This window comes from Thunnus maccoyii, chromosome 2 (assembly GCF_910596095.1).
Source record: "Thunnus maccoyii chromosome 2, fThuMac1.1, whole genome shotgun sequence".
NCBI classification, from domain to species: Eukaryota; Metazoa; Chordata; class Actinopteri; order Scombriformes; family Scombridae; genus Thunnus; species Thunnus maccoyii.
This window is the reverse complement of record NC_056534.1, coordinates 24,893,197-24,911,212: the sequence shown is the minus strand read 5'-3', so window position 1 is coordinate 24,911,212 and position 18,016 is coordinate 24,893,197. Positions and strand designations below refer to the sequence as shown.

General features: G+C 40.5%; 1 protein-coding gene across 5 annotated transcripts in view; it reads left to right on the top strand.

The window, feature by feature from the left end:
- Positions 1-18,016, top strand: part of sh3pxd2aa (SH3 and PX domains 2Aa) — a 110,911-nt gene that overhangs the window by 45,636 nt on the left and 47,259 nt on the right. For all 5 annotated transcript variants that reach the window (XM_042431793.1, XM_042431787.1, XM_042431780.1 and 2 more), the window contains exon 6: positions 6,377-6,402. In XM_042431793.1, coding sequence (XP_042287727.1) covers positions 6,377-6,402 — 26 coding nt within the window. The remainder of the gene's footprint in view (positions 1-6,376; positions 6,403-18,016) is intronic.

The window sequence follows — 18,016 nt, the reverse complement described above, 5'->3', positions numbered from 1 at the left end:
GCCCACAATGGGCTTTAGCCTTGTCACGGCCATGAGGACTAACAGATAGGGGAAGGCTAAGGGGAATTTGGGGCTCCTGAGGGGCTTAGAGGAGGTGGGCCTATGGATGGGAAGGTTAGGGCTAAGGTCTGGATTTGGCAACGCTTAGGGATGAACTGGGATGTGAGGTGCAGCGACAAGCTGAGGGAGGGAGGAAGGGAGGGAGTTAGAGAGAGAGAGAGAGAGAGACTAAGGCAATAATCTAAGGAAGTATTTATTTACCGGTCTTGCAGGCTGGCCTAGCAGGGGGCCATTGAGAGTCATTAACTTGCAGCCATTATGCTAATACTTGTAAACACATTGATTAGCCCTTTATCTACCAACCCACTCATATACTCTTAATGAATAAATCCATTGCTTTCATGGACATAGACCAGTGTTCCATTCATAATTTTAAGCCACTGAAAGACATTTATATAAAGAATATAGTCAAAAAAAACATTACAATTGTCTACAGAACAAAATTGATATTGATAATATTATTAATACTACTCATGTTGGTGTCTCTAAATCCTTCAGAAGCGAAGTAATTAGTTTTTATCATCATTTTGCACTATTAAATATTTGTAATGTTCATGGCTTTTCTTTTTTCAAGAAGATGGGTCTCTCAAAATTCTTTGTAGAGATGTTTCCCATCCAAGCAGATCTAAGCAATTTCACTTTACAAAAGGGATATGTGTGAAAACACAACACAACACATTTCTGTATGTGGATAGGAACAGAATTGTGTACCATTTAATCAGGGTCAGTGATTTTCTTCAAGAGGCTTAATATTGCTAACAACCTCATTTTGTTCAGACTTAAAATCCAATTTTATCCTAGTTCAGCAGCACTCCTATGTGCTGTAGACATATGGGAGTGGAATAGGTGAATCTAGACAGTATGAAAGACAGGATTTACTCATTGTCTAAATGTATGTAATTGTGTAAATTTGAAGAATATGCTGGAATACACAGATTCCTAAGTGTGCTGTATACAAACAGTTCAGAACATTCATGTAGTCAGTTGACCACTGAGCTGACTTGTCTGACCCTTACACCACATGGTCTACCTCAGGATACCCACTCACATCTGTTTTGACTTGACAATCAATGTCTAGAGTTTGGAGCTCTGGAACTGATAAGACGTACATGGAAGTGCCCCTTCTTCATGGAACTGTGGTCCGTGAATACACTGTGACGAAATGTCAGTATGTGATGAAAAGTGTGACGAAACATGTGTACGTGTGTGTGTGTGTTTATGTATGCAACAGGCCCATCTGTTGATGTTTTTGCTCAGGATATGCATGCCTTCTTTACTATGTCTGACAGCTTCGTACACACACGTCACTTAGTACAGCCTTTAGACTGAGTTGTCAAAATAACATCCATTTTTAATTTCCTTTGTTTTTACATGAATAGTCAACATCAAGACCTGTCATGTAATAATTTGTCAGCACAAATACTTCTTCACTTTATTTCTGATTTGCAAAAAAAAGTACTCCTCTGTCTGAGGTATATATTTTTTTTTACTTTAATGTCAATTTATCAATGTTTGTAGCATTGCTGCAGATACCTGGACTGTTAGTAGTTCACCAGATCTTGAATTGGATGGTACTGATGAATGTCTTACTGCTCTAACAGCAAATCTATTTTCTTCATGCATTGTAGAGTATACTTATAAACATCTTTGTGCTTTTTCAGCAAATACATACTGTCACAAGAATCACAATTTTTTCTTTACTGGCTGCAAAAAATGTCCTTCAGATTCCACCTAGCCACATAAAACACCCCTTTCTCCACCACTGCAGTATGTATTCTGTATGTCGCCTTTCACCCCTTGCTTCCTCCTTTCCATATCTCTAGGAGACGTAGGGAAAGAACTGGCAGCCGGAGCTGGTTGCTCAGTTCTCAAGGGAAGAGTTTGTTTTCAGCCTCAGGGACTCGGGTCACTGGATAGAGTCTGGACCCCGTGTTTCTGCACTCCCTCTTCATCCTCCCACCTCCTCCCACCTTCCCTCTGTATTTTGCCCCACTCTGCCCCTCATTTGTGCCCTAATGCTTTGCAGATGCCTCCAAAACCATACCTCTAAAAATAAAGCCAAAAACAGCCAGCTGCACTCCCACTGGCATGTGATAATGTAATGTTGAATGTTAGCTGCTTAGCTTACAAGCTAAACATCTTTCTTTGCCTTAACTTTGTTACAGAAATTACATCTCCTCTTGCTCAAAACTAGGTTAATTTTGATGCTAATTAGCTGCTAGTTGCTAGCATGGCTAATGTGCCTTTGTGTTTACTAAAACCTTCTCTCTGGGCTGTGTTAGTAGGCTAATGCTTGGATGTCATGCAGTCACGTTTTTCTAAAGCCCTTTGTGAATGTTTAATGCCAACAACCACTTACATGTGATACAATCTAACCTTTACTTTGACCTGCTCTCCATGACAACAGTGAAACAAACATGCTATTGATCCAATCAGTAGTCATTCTATGCGTTAGGATTAACAAAGGGCTTCAGCAGCTGTACCTTTTGTGACTGCATCTGATCATTTATCAAGAAGAATTAACCCTATGGAATCAAATACATCTCAGCTTCAGTTTAGGCCTGCACCTCAAGACTGAGTGATTTGTGCAGACATCTACAGCTGGACCAGAAACTGCTTACGCCTCTGCCTTTCTCCTGATTGGGACTTGTTTATAGAGCTTCGAGGTCGTGTTTGCCTTTCAAACCATGCACAGCATGAATAGCTTAACAGGCTCTCTGGGAGTTGGCTACAGCAAAGTACTTTTCATGCTGCTGCTGTTTTCCACCAAACAAAACTCATTCATTGGCCCCTGTCCTCACCTCCTTGATAAGTTACAACCAGCAGTTTCCAGGTCCCACACTTACACCTATTGTATTGTCACTCTGCGTAGATCATTTACCGTTAGCTTGTTCAATTAACCCAGCAGGCATCTGGCATGCATATTAAAGTACAATTGCAGTTTGGCTGACGGAGGGGCAATCATTTTACATATTAAGGTCACTCTGAGCAGGCTTTTCCATTTTTAGAGTTCTGCATAGGCCTAAAACTGAGACCCGTCTGGTATTGCTGAATTTGAGACCAGAACCCAACCTAGGACAAAGGCTTTATTTTTGTTACTTCTTCTTCAAAAACAAAGTCATACGCTTGCTTTGGAAAGGCTTTCTCACACATAAAAAAATAACAAATCTGACAATGTAATGACAATGTAAATAGGTCACGACATGGTGGCCCACCAGCACAAAACATATAACATTATAACTTCTAGTATCTGATTAGCCATAGGTTTGGTTACAATAAACAAATTGAAGTCAACCACCAGCATATAGGACTATAGCATCTCAAAATAATGAATTATCTGCCTTGCTGGCTAGTAGATCAACTTTGACTTTTCCCAATATGAGCCACATGGTTGGTAAACTCAAAACATCTTTCCCATCTGAATCAACAGTCCAAACTGGTATAATCCAGAACAGAACTTTGTAGAGACACAATCGCAATGCTGTCTAAGAGAGAGAGTTGTAAAGGAATGTTGGAGATTTTTATCTATTGTCACAACAAGGTCAAAATAAAGTTCAATTTTTGCAACCTTTTGCTTTATTTCATCCATTACTGACCGCTAGCTCACTAGGCTAATACAACACATTGGCTACGCTCTGTCTCTCTTCCCGCTTATCAGTGGGCAACACTGTCAGGTTTACTGTCAGGTTGCTGAACTCTTTACCAGATTCTGTACCACTTCTGTAACGTCGAAAAAACGAACATACAACTTTTGCCTTTTTGGTGTTAGTAAACCAGACAACCAGGTTTATAAAGGGACAAATGGTCCTAGCTGCTGAGTCTACTAGCAGCTGTAAAGGCTGTGTCAGAGGCCTCTTGACCAGCTTACCTGAATATCTGCTGCCCTGTGAAGTTTTAGATGGAGTCAACCAGGACAAAAAGATGAAGGCTACAATGCACAGTATTATTTTTTATATTGAGGAATGAAACAAATTAAATAGAATAGAGTTTTCTGGTTATGGGAGGCTTTTCTGACCCAAGAACCATTGTGTTATGCTTCAAAATTAGACCTCCAGCATCTAAAATAAGTATTTGTGTTTTGGCATGAAAGTAAGACTTGCTTTGTGTTAGATTTATGGTAATTCCTAACATTCTTATATAATACTTTTTGACAGTAGAAACCAAACAAATGTTGAGTGGTCTTGCATATGTTTGACAATGCATTGCAGCTAGCAATCGTTTGGTAAGAGAAGAGTATTGGGCAAATGGAAATGTGAACACAGCAGTTAACATTCCCTGGAAATATAAACCATTCCCTTGTATTCGAACAGAGGATATCAGCATCTGTAATCCCACTGTGGCAAGCCTAGAGCGAAAAGGGCAAACATCCTGGCAAATATCTTGCCAACTCTGAGGCTCAGTCTGTCCACAGCATACTTTCCATCGAAACACATCTAGATACTTTTAGTACAACTCATTTAAAGTCGTTGTCCAGCATGGCTTGAGATGGATGGGATGAGGCGAGGGGTCAAGTCCTGCTCTCTCTCTGTCCCACTTTGATGACAATGAAGCATATTCTGGTTGCTAGCACACAGGGATCTTGGTGGAGAGATCGGTATAAAGGCTTCATTCATCTGCTGTAGCCAGTCACAGATAGATACATCAGATCACACGGGGATGGATGAAGGGAAAGAGATAAAGAGAGCGAGGACAAGAATAGTGACACTAAAGAAGCCTGAGCTGTTGTATTGCAAATGAAACATGGCTTGTGTTCATGCATGTGATATCTTGTCTGCCTGCCCTCTCACTTTCGAGCACATGTGTTTCTGTGTGTTCATTTGGACTGCTGAACTGTCAGCATACGCACCGGCATGTCCCTTTATTAGCTTGAGTGCAGCTGCAGTGAGATCCAAGAGGAGGTTTTCATTAACCTCATGCAGAGAAAGGGCACTACCCTGACTGCCGACCATGCTGTCCTGAGCAGTTTTCTGCTCTTCTGGCACTGCAGTGTAATATTACGGGCCTATTTGCTCTGCATCATAACTGACAAGATGAGAGGTCGCTCATTAATGAAATGGGCTGTTTCACAGGGGCCAGCCGGGTCAACTGTCCCAATCAAGGATGCTCTGAATCTTAGGGGAACAACCAGGATCATTTACAGACAAGGCCCACTGGTGGGCATCATTCACTGACTTTACATCCACTCAATCATGCCTACATACACCTACATACCTCACACACATCCCTCTGCTATACAGAGATGTACCGACAGCTATCAGCTGCAATCTGGTGCTCCTCTTGAAACGAGAGTCATGTTGTAATCAGTCATCCACAAACCACTTCACCTTCTGGTCTCTATATCCCTTGATGCTGTCTGGGGGTTGATATTAGTGCCTATATGGTGGAGATATTTTTAAATGTGAGTGAGTATTTCACATGGGACTGCAGGTTTTAGTGGTATTCACATCTTCGCTACACAATCATTTGGCTTCAGTTTCATTACTCACCCTGTGTCTGATTTTCAACTGTACTGCAGTGGGATGACGAAGCTAAATTTGAGGTGAGATGAGGGTTTTGATTAGCCCTTGGGAAAACTGGAAGGACAAATTGATTTTGAAGTAGCAAGAGAGAAAAAGAACAGGAGGATGAAGGAAGAAACGGAGGGAGAATGCAGAGTGACGATGGACAGGTTGTCAGGTCTGCATTTCTATAAATAGCACATTCTGTCTCTACCTGATCTCTAGCAGCTCCGTCTATCTCTCTTAAACCAATCGCCACGCTGCCTGAGTCCGAGAGTCACTATTGACAAGGGCAGACACAATCAGCACAACAAACCTCACACATGCTCTTTTGCCCCAACCCCTCCTCCATGTATAGCTTAGCCTTGTGGCATAATCCCATTACAATCCATTAAGCAAGGCATCTTAAACTGATCCTCCTTCTTTCAAATGTGGAGAGAGGTTGACTTCTCTGATGGGGCAAAAGGGAGGGAGGGAGGGAGGGAGGAAGAGAAGGAGTATAGGAAGAGGATGGTGGTGCCGCTTTGGAGTCACATGACTAATTTGTGTCTGTTGCAGGGAGTACGGGCAGCTGGCCAAAGTCATCCCTCCCTCTCTCTCCATCCTTCGCTCTCTGTCTTTCTCTCTTTCTCCCTCAACACATGCATTTGTTAGCGTGCTAAAGCCGATTGCATGCACGCATTAATGCGTGAGTGCAGTTGCCAGTTTTTGCTGCTTGGGAGTACCAGGATCCATAAGCGGTGACTGTATGCTTTGTTGTTGACTGAGCGGCATCTTCTGTCACTAACCATGTCCCTCTTGTGTTGCTTTTCCCTCAGGGACTATGGCTCCAAGCGCAAGTCGGGTAAGTCACCTGTTTTTCTTCACTATCCTTCCCTAAAGCTAACTTCACCCTCCTCACTGCCTCAACTTGTTGCTCTTAATAAAACCGCTCCTTAAGATCTAAGGGGGGACGTTATGCTTTGTGACGGATGACTCTGAAACCCTCTGTGTGACTTCTCTGTTATCCATGTGATGTCAGTGTGTGGTTTGTGTACTTGTCCTGCTGCGGGACGCTGACTTACTGTCAGCTGTGTATTGGGGTGGGTTCAAAAAGCTGTCAAGCTCTCTCCTTCAGGTGGTTAATTTATTTGCAGCCCAGGGTGGGGTTTGAGAATTTCCTGCTAGTTCCTTGGGATGTCAAAATAGTCATTAACGCACATCTTGTCGGGAAAGCGTTATTCTCTGTTGTGGCAGTCGGGACATTTAAAAGGATTCTTTGCCTCCAGCTGAAGTCCAAGGCAGAGCTTTTTCTATGACGTGTCTAGCAGTGGCGAACTGTGACCCTGGACCTTCAATAGGACCACATGTGGAAATAAAAAAACAAATATAGCAATAAAAATAATAGCCAGAGCCCTGTCACATGGAAGTTCAGCATATTAAAGGTTTCTTTGCCCTAACTGGCATCACAACACACAAAGGTGATTCTGGAAAACCATCATGACCTCACTAAATTTAAATATGACATGTAAATGACTAAGCCCATTTTATTTTGTGAAAATAAATGAAACAAGCAAATTGCATTGACTTATTTCATTTATTTGTTTAGCTGGAATAAAAGTAAAACATCTAGAATACTCATTAGCTACTGTTCAACAACTAAAGATGGATCCAATGCTAATCCAATGTTTTTGTTTGTTTGGGCTTAGACGTACTTGAATTTCAATGTAGATTTAATATCTCTCTGCCAGAAGTAAAGGCAGCAATGCCATACAAACAGTTACATGCACGTATCAAATGTCTCATACTGACCAGCCAACACCTCTTGAGGTGAAATGGGAAAAGGCACAAGCTCTTTGTAAGCTATGCTCAGCCATTTTTCACTAGCCTGAATGAAACCATTATTGCTATGTCATGTCCATGGCAATAAAACTAGAGATGCAAATTGTAGGCTTATAGTATACTTCTTACAACTTCCATAGAAAACTGTGATTATCAAATGATAAAAATGATAAAAAAAACGAATTTGTTTATTTTTCACTGAAATGTTGACTACAGGCTGGTTATATGAAAGTGATGACAAATTTATACATTTCATACTGACTTCTGTGCCTGGACACTGCAATACCCAGCATAAATTCAAACACAGCAAAAGTTAAGACACCAAATAGAATAAAAGTCAAGCTAAAATCAGAAGTTTTAACTATGAAAATAAATGCCCCCAGATTGATAAAGCTCACAGTGAGACCAGTTGCCCCCATTCAGCAGAGAAATGGGTTAGTGAGTTAACATTCATTGTTGTTCTGTCGTCTCTTTTTTCCCTCGCTCACTCACTGACTACTTTGTGGGTATTCGCGAATGCCCGGAAGATGTCGGAATATTGTCCCACCTACAACTCAACAAAATATGATTGGCTAAGACAACTGTCAAAATCAAATTCATACCCACATTGACTTGAATTACACAGGCATTAGTTACAGCTACTGAAGGTCCTGGCAGGGAGGAGTCGCTGATTCACCCAGATACCATCAGAAGAAAAATTGTGATTGGTTCATTTCCTGTCCTGTTATATTAACCCACTGTTTGCCAAGAAATATTAGTCCAGGCTTCTAACAATGATCTAGAAATTATTATTATTATTTCAGTGAATAAAAATAATTAAAAAAAATTAAAGCTGCAAGCAGCATTGAACGGGCCCTTGTGCCTTTGCGCACGTCGGGCTGCGGCGCAGTTGAAGGGTTTCTGTCACGGGCATGCAGATGTCTTCAGACCCGGGCTGTTTTCAGACAGTGCAAGAAGGAGATAAACATCACTTCCTTTGTCCATTATCTTACCTGCTGCTGGGGCTGCTTTGCTGCAATTTCGTGGGGGGCGCTATTCAGCCAGTTTGATTGCACTTCTAAGTAGCGTACGTTTAATTGTACATTGTTACGAGTACTTGCTGGACAAAGATGTGTAACTTTAGTTTTTCACTGTTATCTAACATTGCATGAAGGAGTTAAATATCATTTCCTGAGTCCACTATATGGTGCTAGAAAACACCCATTAAGTGAACATCATGTCGCTGTATATCAACTGTAGAGCACACCTTGAAAATTTCTCAGATGATGTTTGTCATTTGAGGCTGTGTCATCAAAACTGTGCAAGTTTTGAGCCCGATCACATGAATTTCAATTAGTAAATTGAAAAGTCTTGATGAGTTTGTGTGTAAAACAAATTAATTTTCTATATTTCATCGTCTATTTTTAGAAAAGTAAGCACTTTTCACCCACATGATCTGGTCAAAGTTTGATTGAAATGTGTACTGTCACTGGGCTCTACAGTGTGAGTATTTCACTCTCATTTGCCCCTAAAAATAGATATGTGTGAAGTGGAGAATTAATTTACTTGCACACTGTACGACTACAAATTACAACCATAACCCTATATGAAACGCTAGAGGGATTTAAAGTTGAAACAACGGATACAGAAAGTGGTGACGCTCCTAACAATGATCTAGGAATTATTATTATTATTTCAGTGAATAAAAATAATTATTAGGAGTACAAATATTCTTTCAATATTTTTTCTTAGGCCTTCACTGAATACCTTGAAGGCCCAGAGCATTCCCCTTCTGTGTCTAGTATTCTTAATAATTCAATAACAGAAGGTCTTTTGTATGGTGAATTTCTTGGGTTTCAAGAGGTAAACAAAAGCTGTAATACTTCCTTTGGATGACACACATGCAATTCAGTAGAGGAAATAGTATCATCCAATCATTGAAAGATCCTGGACTTGTTCCACTCTGTCAAACATGTGAATTCCGTGACACAGGCCAATGAAACACAAAACAACTGGCTTGTTTGACTATAAGACTATTCATCCATTCTTTACTGTCAAGGATTTTTAGCCTCATTAGCCGTCTTAGCAAATGTATGGCTCTTAGAGGGTATTAGCTACAGTATAGCTGCTTACAGAAAGCATTGGTACATGTGAGTCGCTAATATATATGCATCTTGGAATCCCTGTGTGTTTAAGGAAAGGTAGAGTGAGGTAATGTTGGGAAATATCAGTCATACCTCTTATGACTTATTGAAGACAAAATGCAGGAAATAGTTTGTGGTTAATGGAGAATATGACTATTGCTAGAGATGCCATTAAAGTCTACTTTGTCTTGATATTTGAGTAGCTTAAAGCATGTGTTTGTGAATGGAAATATCCTGAGATAGCTTTGTAATGACTAGGCGTACAGCGATGCAAAAACAGTAGTTCATATGTTGCATCGTAAGTTCATGTCATCTCATCTCCTCCAAGTAAACCACTCTTGAAAACGATAGTGTTTTATTTTTGGACTAAAAGCACAGGAACTCTACAACCACCCTGCAACGAATCGGTTTGTTGTAGCCCCAGAGAGAGCTCACTACCAATTCAATTACATCCACATTCCTCAAAGTGATTTGATTTCTTGGAAGCTGATTGCTTCTGCAGATAAGCAGGCTTGTGTTTTTTTTTTTTTCTACATCCCCTTAGTGTGTCACATTATGCTTTGCAACAGTAGGCTTTCATACCCTTTTTGTCAGCCAACCTAAATCTTTGGGCTGTTGCCTGGTTGGAGGCCATTCCACTGACCCAGTGATCTCTGCTACGACCTCAAGTGACATGAAGTCAGTCTGTGTGTCAAGAGGTTGTCTGAATGTCTATTTTTAGACCTTTAGACAGTTACATAACATCTGCAGTGTGTCTGTGCTCTGGAAACTGAATCAGGTCTGTTCCCTTAATTAAGGGAAGGTGTCACATTCTCTCAGTGATATGCTCTCTGCACTTTATTTCTCCTGTAGGTAGTTTAATATGAAGAGCTTGAAATCGCTTACAGCATATGAACATTAAGATCCATATCTAAATTTTTCATACCCCAGATATGTCAGTGTTTTTTATATACATTCAGTGGTGATGACTGTTACAAAAAGTTTCACTATTCACAGAAAATAGAATATACACTAGTTGTGGTTGCTCCTTTTCATTTGCTACCATATAATCATAATTGTAAGTGCAGAGATCAATCTTTTTCCTTTCACTTTTCACTGTTCTTCAAACTGTGTGCCGACTCCAGTACTGTGGCATATCCTCTATATACTTCTCTATACTTTCTATATATACTTGATATTGCTGTCCTTTTTGAAGTTTAAAGGAATAGTTCAATTTTATAGGAAATACGAGCTAGCTTGGCTCTGTTCAAAGTTAAAAAAAACCTTGCCTAGTGGTACCTACAACCATCACTCATTTACATGCTTGTTTAATCTGTATATGTTGTAAACTGTAATCTAAAAATTACAATTTGTGACTTTTGGAGTTGCATGCTGTATTGAACAAACAACATCCAGGTGCAGGGACTCTCCCAGAGTCTTGACATTACAATGAGGTTGTCAGGTTTGGTATCATTGTACCGGTAGAGAGCCCAAAACCAAATTGTGTGCTCATAGACCGTATCTGTGTGCTGCACAGAATGCTGCACAGAATGCTGGCTGGACAGGTAACTGCTGTTTGTCACAAAAGATTGAACTCCCTCTAAAACCACAAACTGTTGTTTTTAGATATCTGTGTATGGATTAGGCAGATGAGGGACAACTTGTTTCTTAGTGAGCTTTTTAGGAGTTGTTAGGTATAGTTTTGAAGTTTAGACAGAGCCAGGTTAGCTGTCTCTATGCTAAGCTAGGCTAAATATATCTTGACCCCATCTGGCTCAAGCTGGCTCATGCACAGACATGAGGTTGATATCAATCTTCTCATCCAATTCTCAGTAAGAAAACTATTTCCCAACCACTCTTAATTGGGAGCAGTGATCTTTGTTACTACTTATTTCAACAGCTACCCTGCTGATTTCTTCTAAAGAAAGTGTTGTTGTTGCTGGAGATGTTAAATGCATCATGCCTCCTCAGCACTAGACTATTTTTCTCAAGAAACAGAGGGTGTTTTGAAAAGCAAATGTAAACTGTATTGACTATTGTGCAATATTAGATCAGTAAAAGAGATTACTGAAGTGCTATTGAAGTGAAGTGGTATGTCTTGGTGGATGAGCAGTCCGATATGCACGCCATGTTACTGCAGTGTTTCTGGTTCAAGTCCTTCCAGGGTCATTTGTTGCAAGTAATCTCTGTTGCAGGCCGTTTCACATGTAGTGGCATGATGATTTGCATCACATTGGAGCTGCAGCAGAGTCCAATGTTTTGTTCCATTTCCATTTCTCTTCCATTTTTTCCCCACTGGCCCACTTGGCCAGTAGATCAGAGTTTTACTGTATATTTTCACTGGCCCAGCAGCCAAAAATATTAAAATAACTTTTTTTCCATTATTTTGGGGATTTATTCATTGTATACATAATATGTACAACGGTGAAGTTCCCTTTAGATTTAGTTGTTTTCCTTAAGTTATGGATATGCAATGTTTATATATTACAGCGGCTGTGGCTCAGGAGGTAGAGCAGGTCATCCACTAATCGGAAGATCGGAGGTTCGATTCCCGGCTCCTCCAGTCCACATGCCGATGTGTCCTTGGGCAAGACACTTAACCCCAAATTGCTCCTGATGGCTGTGCCATCAGTGCATGAATGTGTGTGAATGGTTAGCTTTCTCTGATGGGCAGGTTGGGATGGTAGCCCCTGTACCCATTCAGTGTATGAATGTGTGTGAATGGGTGAATGTGATTCGTAGTGTAAAAAGCGCTTTGAATGGTCGGAAGACTAGAAAGGCGCTATACAAGTACAGTCCATTTACCATTTACACAAATGTGCAAAATATAAAATTAGGCACATATTGGATCAGTAAATGAAGAAGAATTTTTAAGGCCACCAAAATGTTACAATTAATTTTCATGAACTGAAAACACACTGAAATAGCGACGGCTACGGCTATACTCTGTCAATCCCTTAATTATGCATAACTTAAGCCTTAATAAAATTAATGGGTGAGTTATATAAAAATTCACCCCCTTACAGTTGTCATGAGCAGGGAAATTGCCTATAAAGACCAAAACTGCTTTTCATACCAGGCTGTAAACATGTTTATTTCTGCTGTAAAGTTGGGCATTTTAACATGGGGGTCTATGGGGAATGACTCGCTTTTGGAGTCAGCCTCAAGTGGCCATTCGAGGAACTGCAGTTTTTGGCACTTCCGTGCTGGCTTCATTTTTCGGCCCTGGAGGTTGCTGCTTGTTATAACTGCATCAACAAGGAATTACATTTCAGTAAATCTGTCAATACTGTAAAAAGCATTTGAAATGCACTAAGGCAGAGACATTGTGTTTGAAAAAACAATAGAGGGACAAAAACAACGGGCTTGACATGAGCTAAAAACTTGTGTTTTTAACGCAAGTGTTTTCAAACAGCCTCACAGCTCGCTGTCCAGTGGCAACACAGACAGATAAGGTAATGCGAGAATAGGTAGGTATAGGTAATAAGAAAAGGTTAAATCTAGCTGAGTGTATATGAGCTGGGGACAAAAAGCGCCGTTACTTTCCAAAATTCGATGGAGTTATTCAGAGCAGCAACAGAAAGCTACACAGAGCTACACGCAGCAATTAAATTGCTATTATGTGCATAGTACAGTAGCTCTCACAGCTGATACAGCAACAGAAAATAACACAAGCTGAGGTGACCATATAGTGTCGGTTATGTTACATACACCAACTATATTTTTTGTTATCCCCCAGAGTGGGCAGGCTAACGTTAGCAGGCATGTGAGCTACCTCTTCCTCCACTGGGCTGAGGCTTGAGCTGCCCACAACGCTTCTCTGCCATGCATTCTGTGACATGCTGTTGGTGCTTCTCTGTGGCTGGGTTACTGTTTGTTTTTTACAAGGGACTTACCCATTACTTTGATTGGCTATCACGGGCCCTGGCCAATCAATTTGCCCTGCATAAACTGTTACTGTCCCTGGGCCATTGGGCCATCAGTAATGTTGAACCCTGTGCAGTTAAAAAAAATTGGGATCAGTTCACCCAATAGATTAAATTACTTTTTTTTTTTCAGTTCATCTCAATAGAATCCAAACACTGATTCATCTTACCTTGTGTTAATGGGGGGCATAGATGTCAGACATGTTTTTTTAAAAGTAGGGTCAGGTCCAGAGAGTTTCTGGGGTCACGACTCTGTGCTCCTCCCCTGCTCGCAGAGTGCAGATGGAGCTCGTATTCCTCCATGTGAGGGCCAGATTCAGCGGGAAAGGAGGAGGGTGCTGTTTGGGCTAGAGAGGCTGAGGTTGTCAGTCAGGCGCTAGTTTGTTTACGTGGCACAGTGGATATGATTGCAGACTGAGGTTGGAATGGCCAGTCCTATTTACTCGGAGGAGGGAGGAGGGTTGTGTCTTCATCCGCATGTTTATATGTGTGATTGTGTTTTTACAAGTGTAGGTTTAGTGGACAGGGGGGTAGTTTGTGTGTGTGCACATATCTGTTAAGCTGTCAGTGCTAATTAGGATGTTAGGACCAGGCTGTTGTTTGTACCATCAGGACCTCTTCTGTCAATAGACACATTTATATGACATTTACACCCTTCATTTCCTGCCTCTATATAAGAACCCATAAGAATAAAACAGTTCTCTGTGTTGACATTTGCACATTTAACATCACATTGAGCACTTAATTACAACAATAATAATGCCAGCACACATTTAACACCAATGTTGAAGATACAGTAAAATGAGTATTGATTTAGGCAGAAAAAAAAGATAATTGTCTTTTCCAGCTTTTTAGCCACGAGGCTTAGCAATCTCAATATCACAGAGCAGCATGAGTTATTCCCCGGGGAGTGACGGCATTGAGCATGTGTGTTGTATCTCAGCAGCTCCTCTCCATTAAATCTGAAGGAGGTGGTGTTTAAAACAAAAAAAAAACTAGTGAGTGAGATGAGTCAGAGTAAAGAGTGAAGCACAGAGCGAGAGAACAGGAAGAAGAGAGTTTGTTCAGCCCAGAAGTGACAGTGCTCTCTGTGGAACAGATGTAGCCTGTGATGTGATTTGACCTCACCCTGAAGCGAGCACCCACACTGTGTCACTCTTCCAGCTGGGAGTCTGTCATTGTTAGTGTCTAACGCAGAGAGCCAGTCAGCCGTCACTCCGCCTGCCCCCTCTGTTTGCACCTCAGATGTTATTTGTCACTGCAAACATTTGTGTCACAGTCAGGGATACATTGTTTTGTCGCTGGTTTCGTTCTCCTTCCTGCTAAACATTGTATCAATACTGGTTCGCTTCTGTCTGTGGTTTGACATTGTTAGCGTTGGTGTCACTCTCGGCGGCTGTGCTTTTTCACAAGTGTTGGATCAATACTGGTTAGCTGTAATTTGTCATCGGTTGCCTTTGTCTTGGTGTCAGGTGACAAGGTTCTATCATTTAAGCTCCTTTGTTTACCTATTTATAAGGTTAGAATCTTCTTTTTTTATAGAGAAGGCTCTGAGATTAAATATTTAAAAGTACACAGAAAGTACATTATGTTGATTCTTAATATCGCATAAATGTACTCCACCCAGATCAAACCGTTTAATTAGAAGTTTGGACTGACAGACGTCTCTGGTCCTTTTTTCTTACACTGTTTATCTTTCTTTTCACCATTTTGGTCTCAACAGATATTAATTATTGTGAAATTTGGTTCAGACATTCTTGGTTCCCAGATGAATCTTAATGACTTTGGTCAGACCCCTGATTTTCATTTGACACAGCTATGTGGGTGACAAAAATAGTTCAGATATCCATTGTTATGACTTTGGTGATCCCTGACTGCTTCCCTAGTAGCATCATCATATTAAATGTTTAATTAGTTATGACCAAATACCTACAAAACGAATGACTTTCCCATCAGACTCAGCCGTACTGTTCAGTGCTTATTAGAAAATGTTAGCATACTAACATGGTGAAATAAGGAAATAATGATTAACCATCAACATTATATCTATTAAACTTCAGGGTGTTGACATTGTCATTGTGAGCATGTTAGCATGTTGACAGCATAAGTACAGCCTCAGAGAGCTGCTAGAGTGGCTGTAGACTCTAACAAATCTTTAGCTACAGTCAGTCATTTGTGCCCTCAAATTGCAAAGCGCTCCCTCAAAACACTTATTTGTGCTCTTAAAGGAGTGGTGTGTAGGATTTAACTCGAACTCAAAACAACTTTATTAATCCCACAAGGGGCAGTTAGTTACGGGCAGTTTGTTGTATACAGAAAAAAAAACACAGTAACATACAACAACATACAAACAAATAAATACACCAAGGAGCTAAAATGTGGAAATGAGATCTGTAAATGATAAATAAACTTGATAAACACAATAAAAGATCAGATCAAACCTACGTAGCATTTAAAAGTTGGATTGCAGAGGGTATAAACAATTTTAAATGGCGGTTAGTTTTGCAAGCAGGTAAAACATAACGACACCCTGATGGTAACAGAAAATTCACTTGCAAGAACATGTCCAGAAGAAGCCAAAATACTTGTTGCTTTCCGGAGGATTTGTTGATTGCAGAAAGAATTCAGGTCTCTTTATTTAATTGATTTTAGAACAGATTTTAACATTGCTGTTCAGGCTGTTTCTATCCTTTACTGTGAGGCTGTGAAACCAGCAGATAAAAGAAAAACTTAGAAGACTCTCAATAAAAGAATGATAAAAACGACAAAGGTTGACAGGCCTGACAGAAAAGGAATTTAGTTTGCGGAGAAGGTGAATTCCCTGTTGCCCCCGCTTCACAATATTCTCTGTGTCAAATTTGAGATGCTCATCAAAAATAGACACTAAATATTTGTATGATGTGACAAATTTCCACACTTTCATTATTTATGATGCACCCTTTGGCTGCATCTAGGGGTTAGGTTGCAGATAACTGATATCGCTCCCCCCCCCCTCCCCTTCCATGCATGTAGGAGAACCTACAGTGGCTGCGAATCTCACGAAAAATGTGAAAGGTCCCCTTGAAAACGTGTTTAGTTTGTCTGTTCTTGGCTACTGTAGAAACATGGTGGGCTCCATGGAAGAGGACCCGCTCCCTATATAGATATAAAGGGCTCATTCTAAGGTAATGAAAACACAATGATTCTTATTTTCAGGTGATTATACACTAATGAAAACATACTTATGAATATTATATTCCATTTCTGCCAAGTCCATTCCGCTAGATGCCACAAAATACTATATGCTGCACCTTTAAATTACTTTGATTGTTTCCCCAGATTAGTTATTTGTGCACTTCTTGAATTAATACAGCATTCTTTCAAACTGCTAATTCCCTAAAATTGATAGCATTAAGCTTTCACCTTCATTGCTCTGATTCGCCTATATTTAATACATTTATATATATTTTTGTTTTTTAATTTGCTCTGAGATATGAAAATATGTCAGGTTTGGGCTGTTAAACACAATGTAGTGTTATCTTTGACATCACTTAAACATCCCTTGACTAAACATGGTGAAGGTGTTTTGCTACCATTCACATGAAAGAATGTTGGGGGGGGGGAGCTTGAGAGCACAATTTAGCGATTTACGACTTGAATTATTAACTTTAAGGAACAACCAAGGCTTAGTAGAGACTCAATGCAACTCACAGTTAGTTTTCAAAACATCAACACCGAGCTGGAAGAAGTTTGTGGGATTTGAGAACATTTGTAACAAAATCGGAGAGCGTATCTTCAAGGTTTCTGCATCAATTAGTTTATGAGATATCCTATTAGAAAGGCCATATAGACACTTTGCTGTAAAGTCTGGACAGATGCTCTACTCTTTGTAGTCGTTAGGCCACAGTTTTAAGCCTATTAGTGGACTGTGGTTTGTCAGGGTGGGGGATGTGTGGTGATGTCAGCAACAGGAGCTTTTCATTCAAAACACAATCTACTAAGTCGACAGAAAAACAAGATAGATGGCTAATAAGGCCCTCCAATCCAAACCTAGAAACAAGGACTTCAGAGATTTTTTTTCATCCATTTTTCACTGTCCCTAGGCCCTTAATTGCAGGGTAATGCAGACGTTTGGGGTCAGAATTCTAGGAAAATTACCCACAGCAGCAAAGGGACAGAGAAAACACTGGGCTCTGCTGGTTTGTGGCGTCATCACCCAACCTGAAAGGAATTAAGCATCTATGTGTGTGTATTTGTATGGTCGGTGGGGGAGAGTTAATATCAGTCAGATGTTGAGCACTACATTGAGAGCAGCCGGGTGGGTAATAATCACGGTAGGGCGTTAGTGAGTGGGATTTGACCCTGGCTGACCTGGGACCAGCCCATATCCCTCCCTTTGGGGCCAACATCAATCCACCAAAGCTCCTGAGGCTCTGGTGGATAGCGAGAGGGGATTTGGCTTTTATTATCTCACGTGAGTCAAAGGAGAGGAGCTGTCGGCTTCGCAACAGGGGCAGCACTCACCAGGATCCAGTACAACATTCTGCTCATGAACTATAAAAAAAGCGTATTTGATTATTTAGGGAACAGCTGTACTTTGAGGTTAAAAATGGGTTTTGAATGTTTGCAA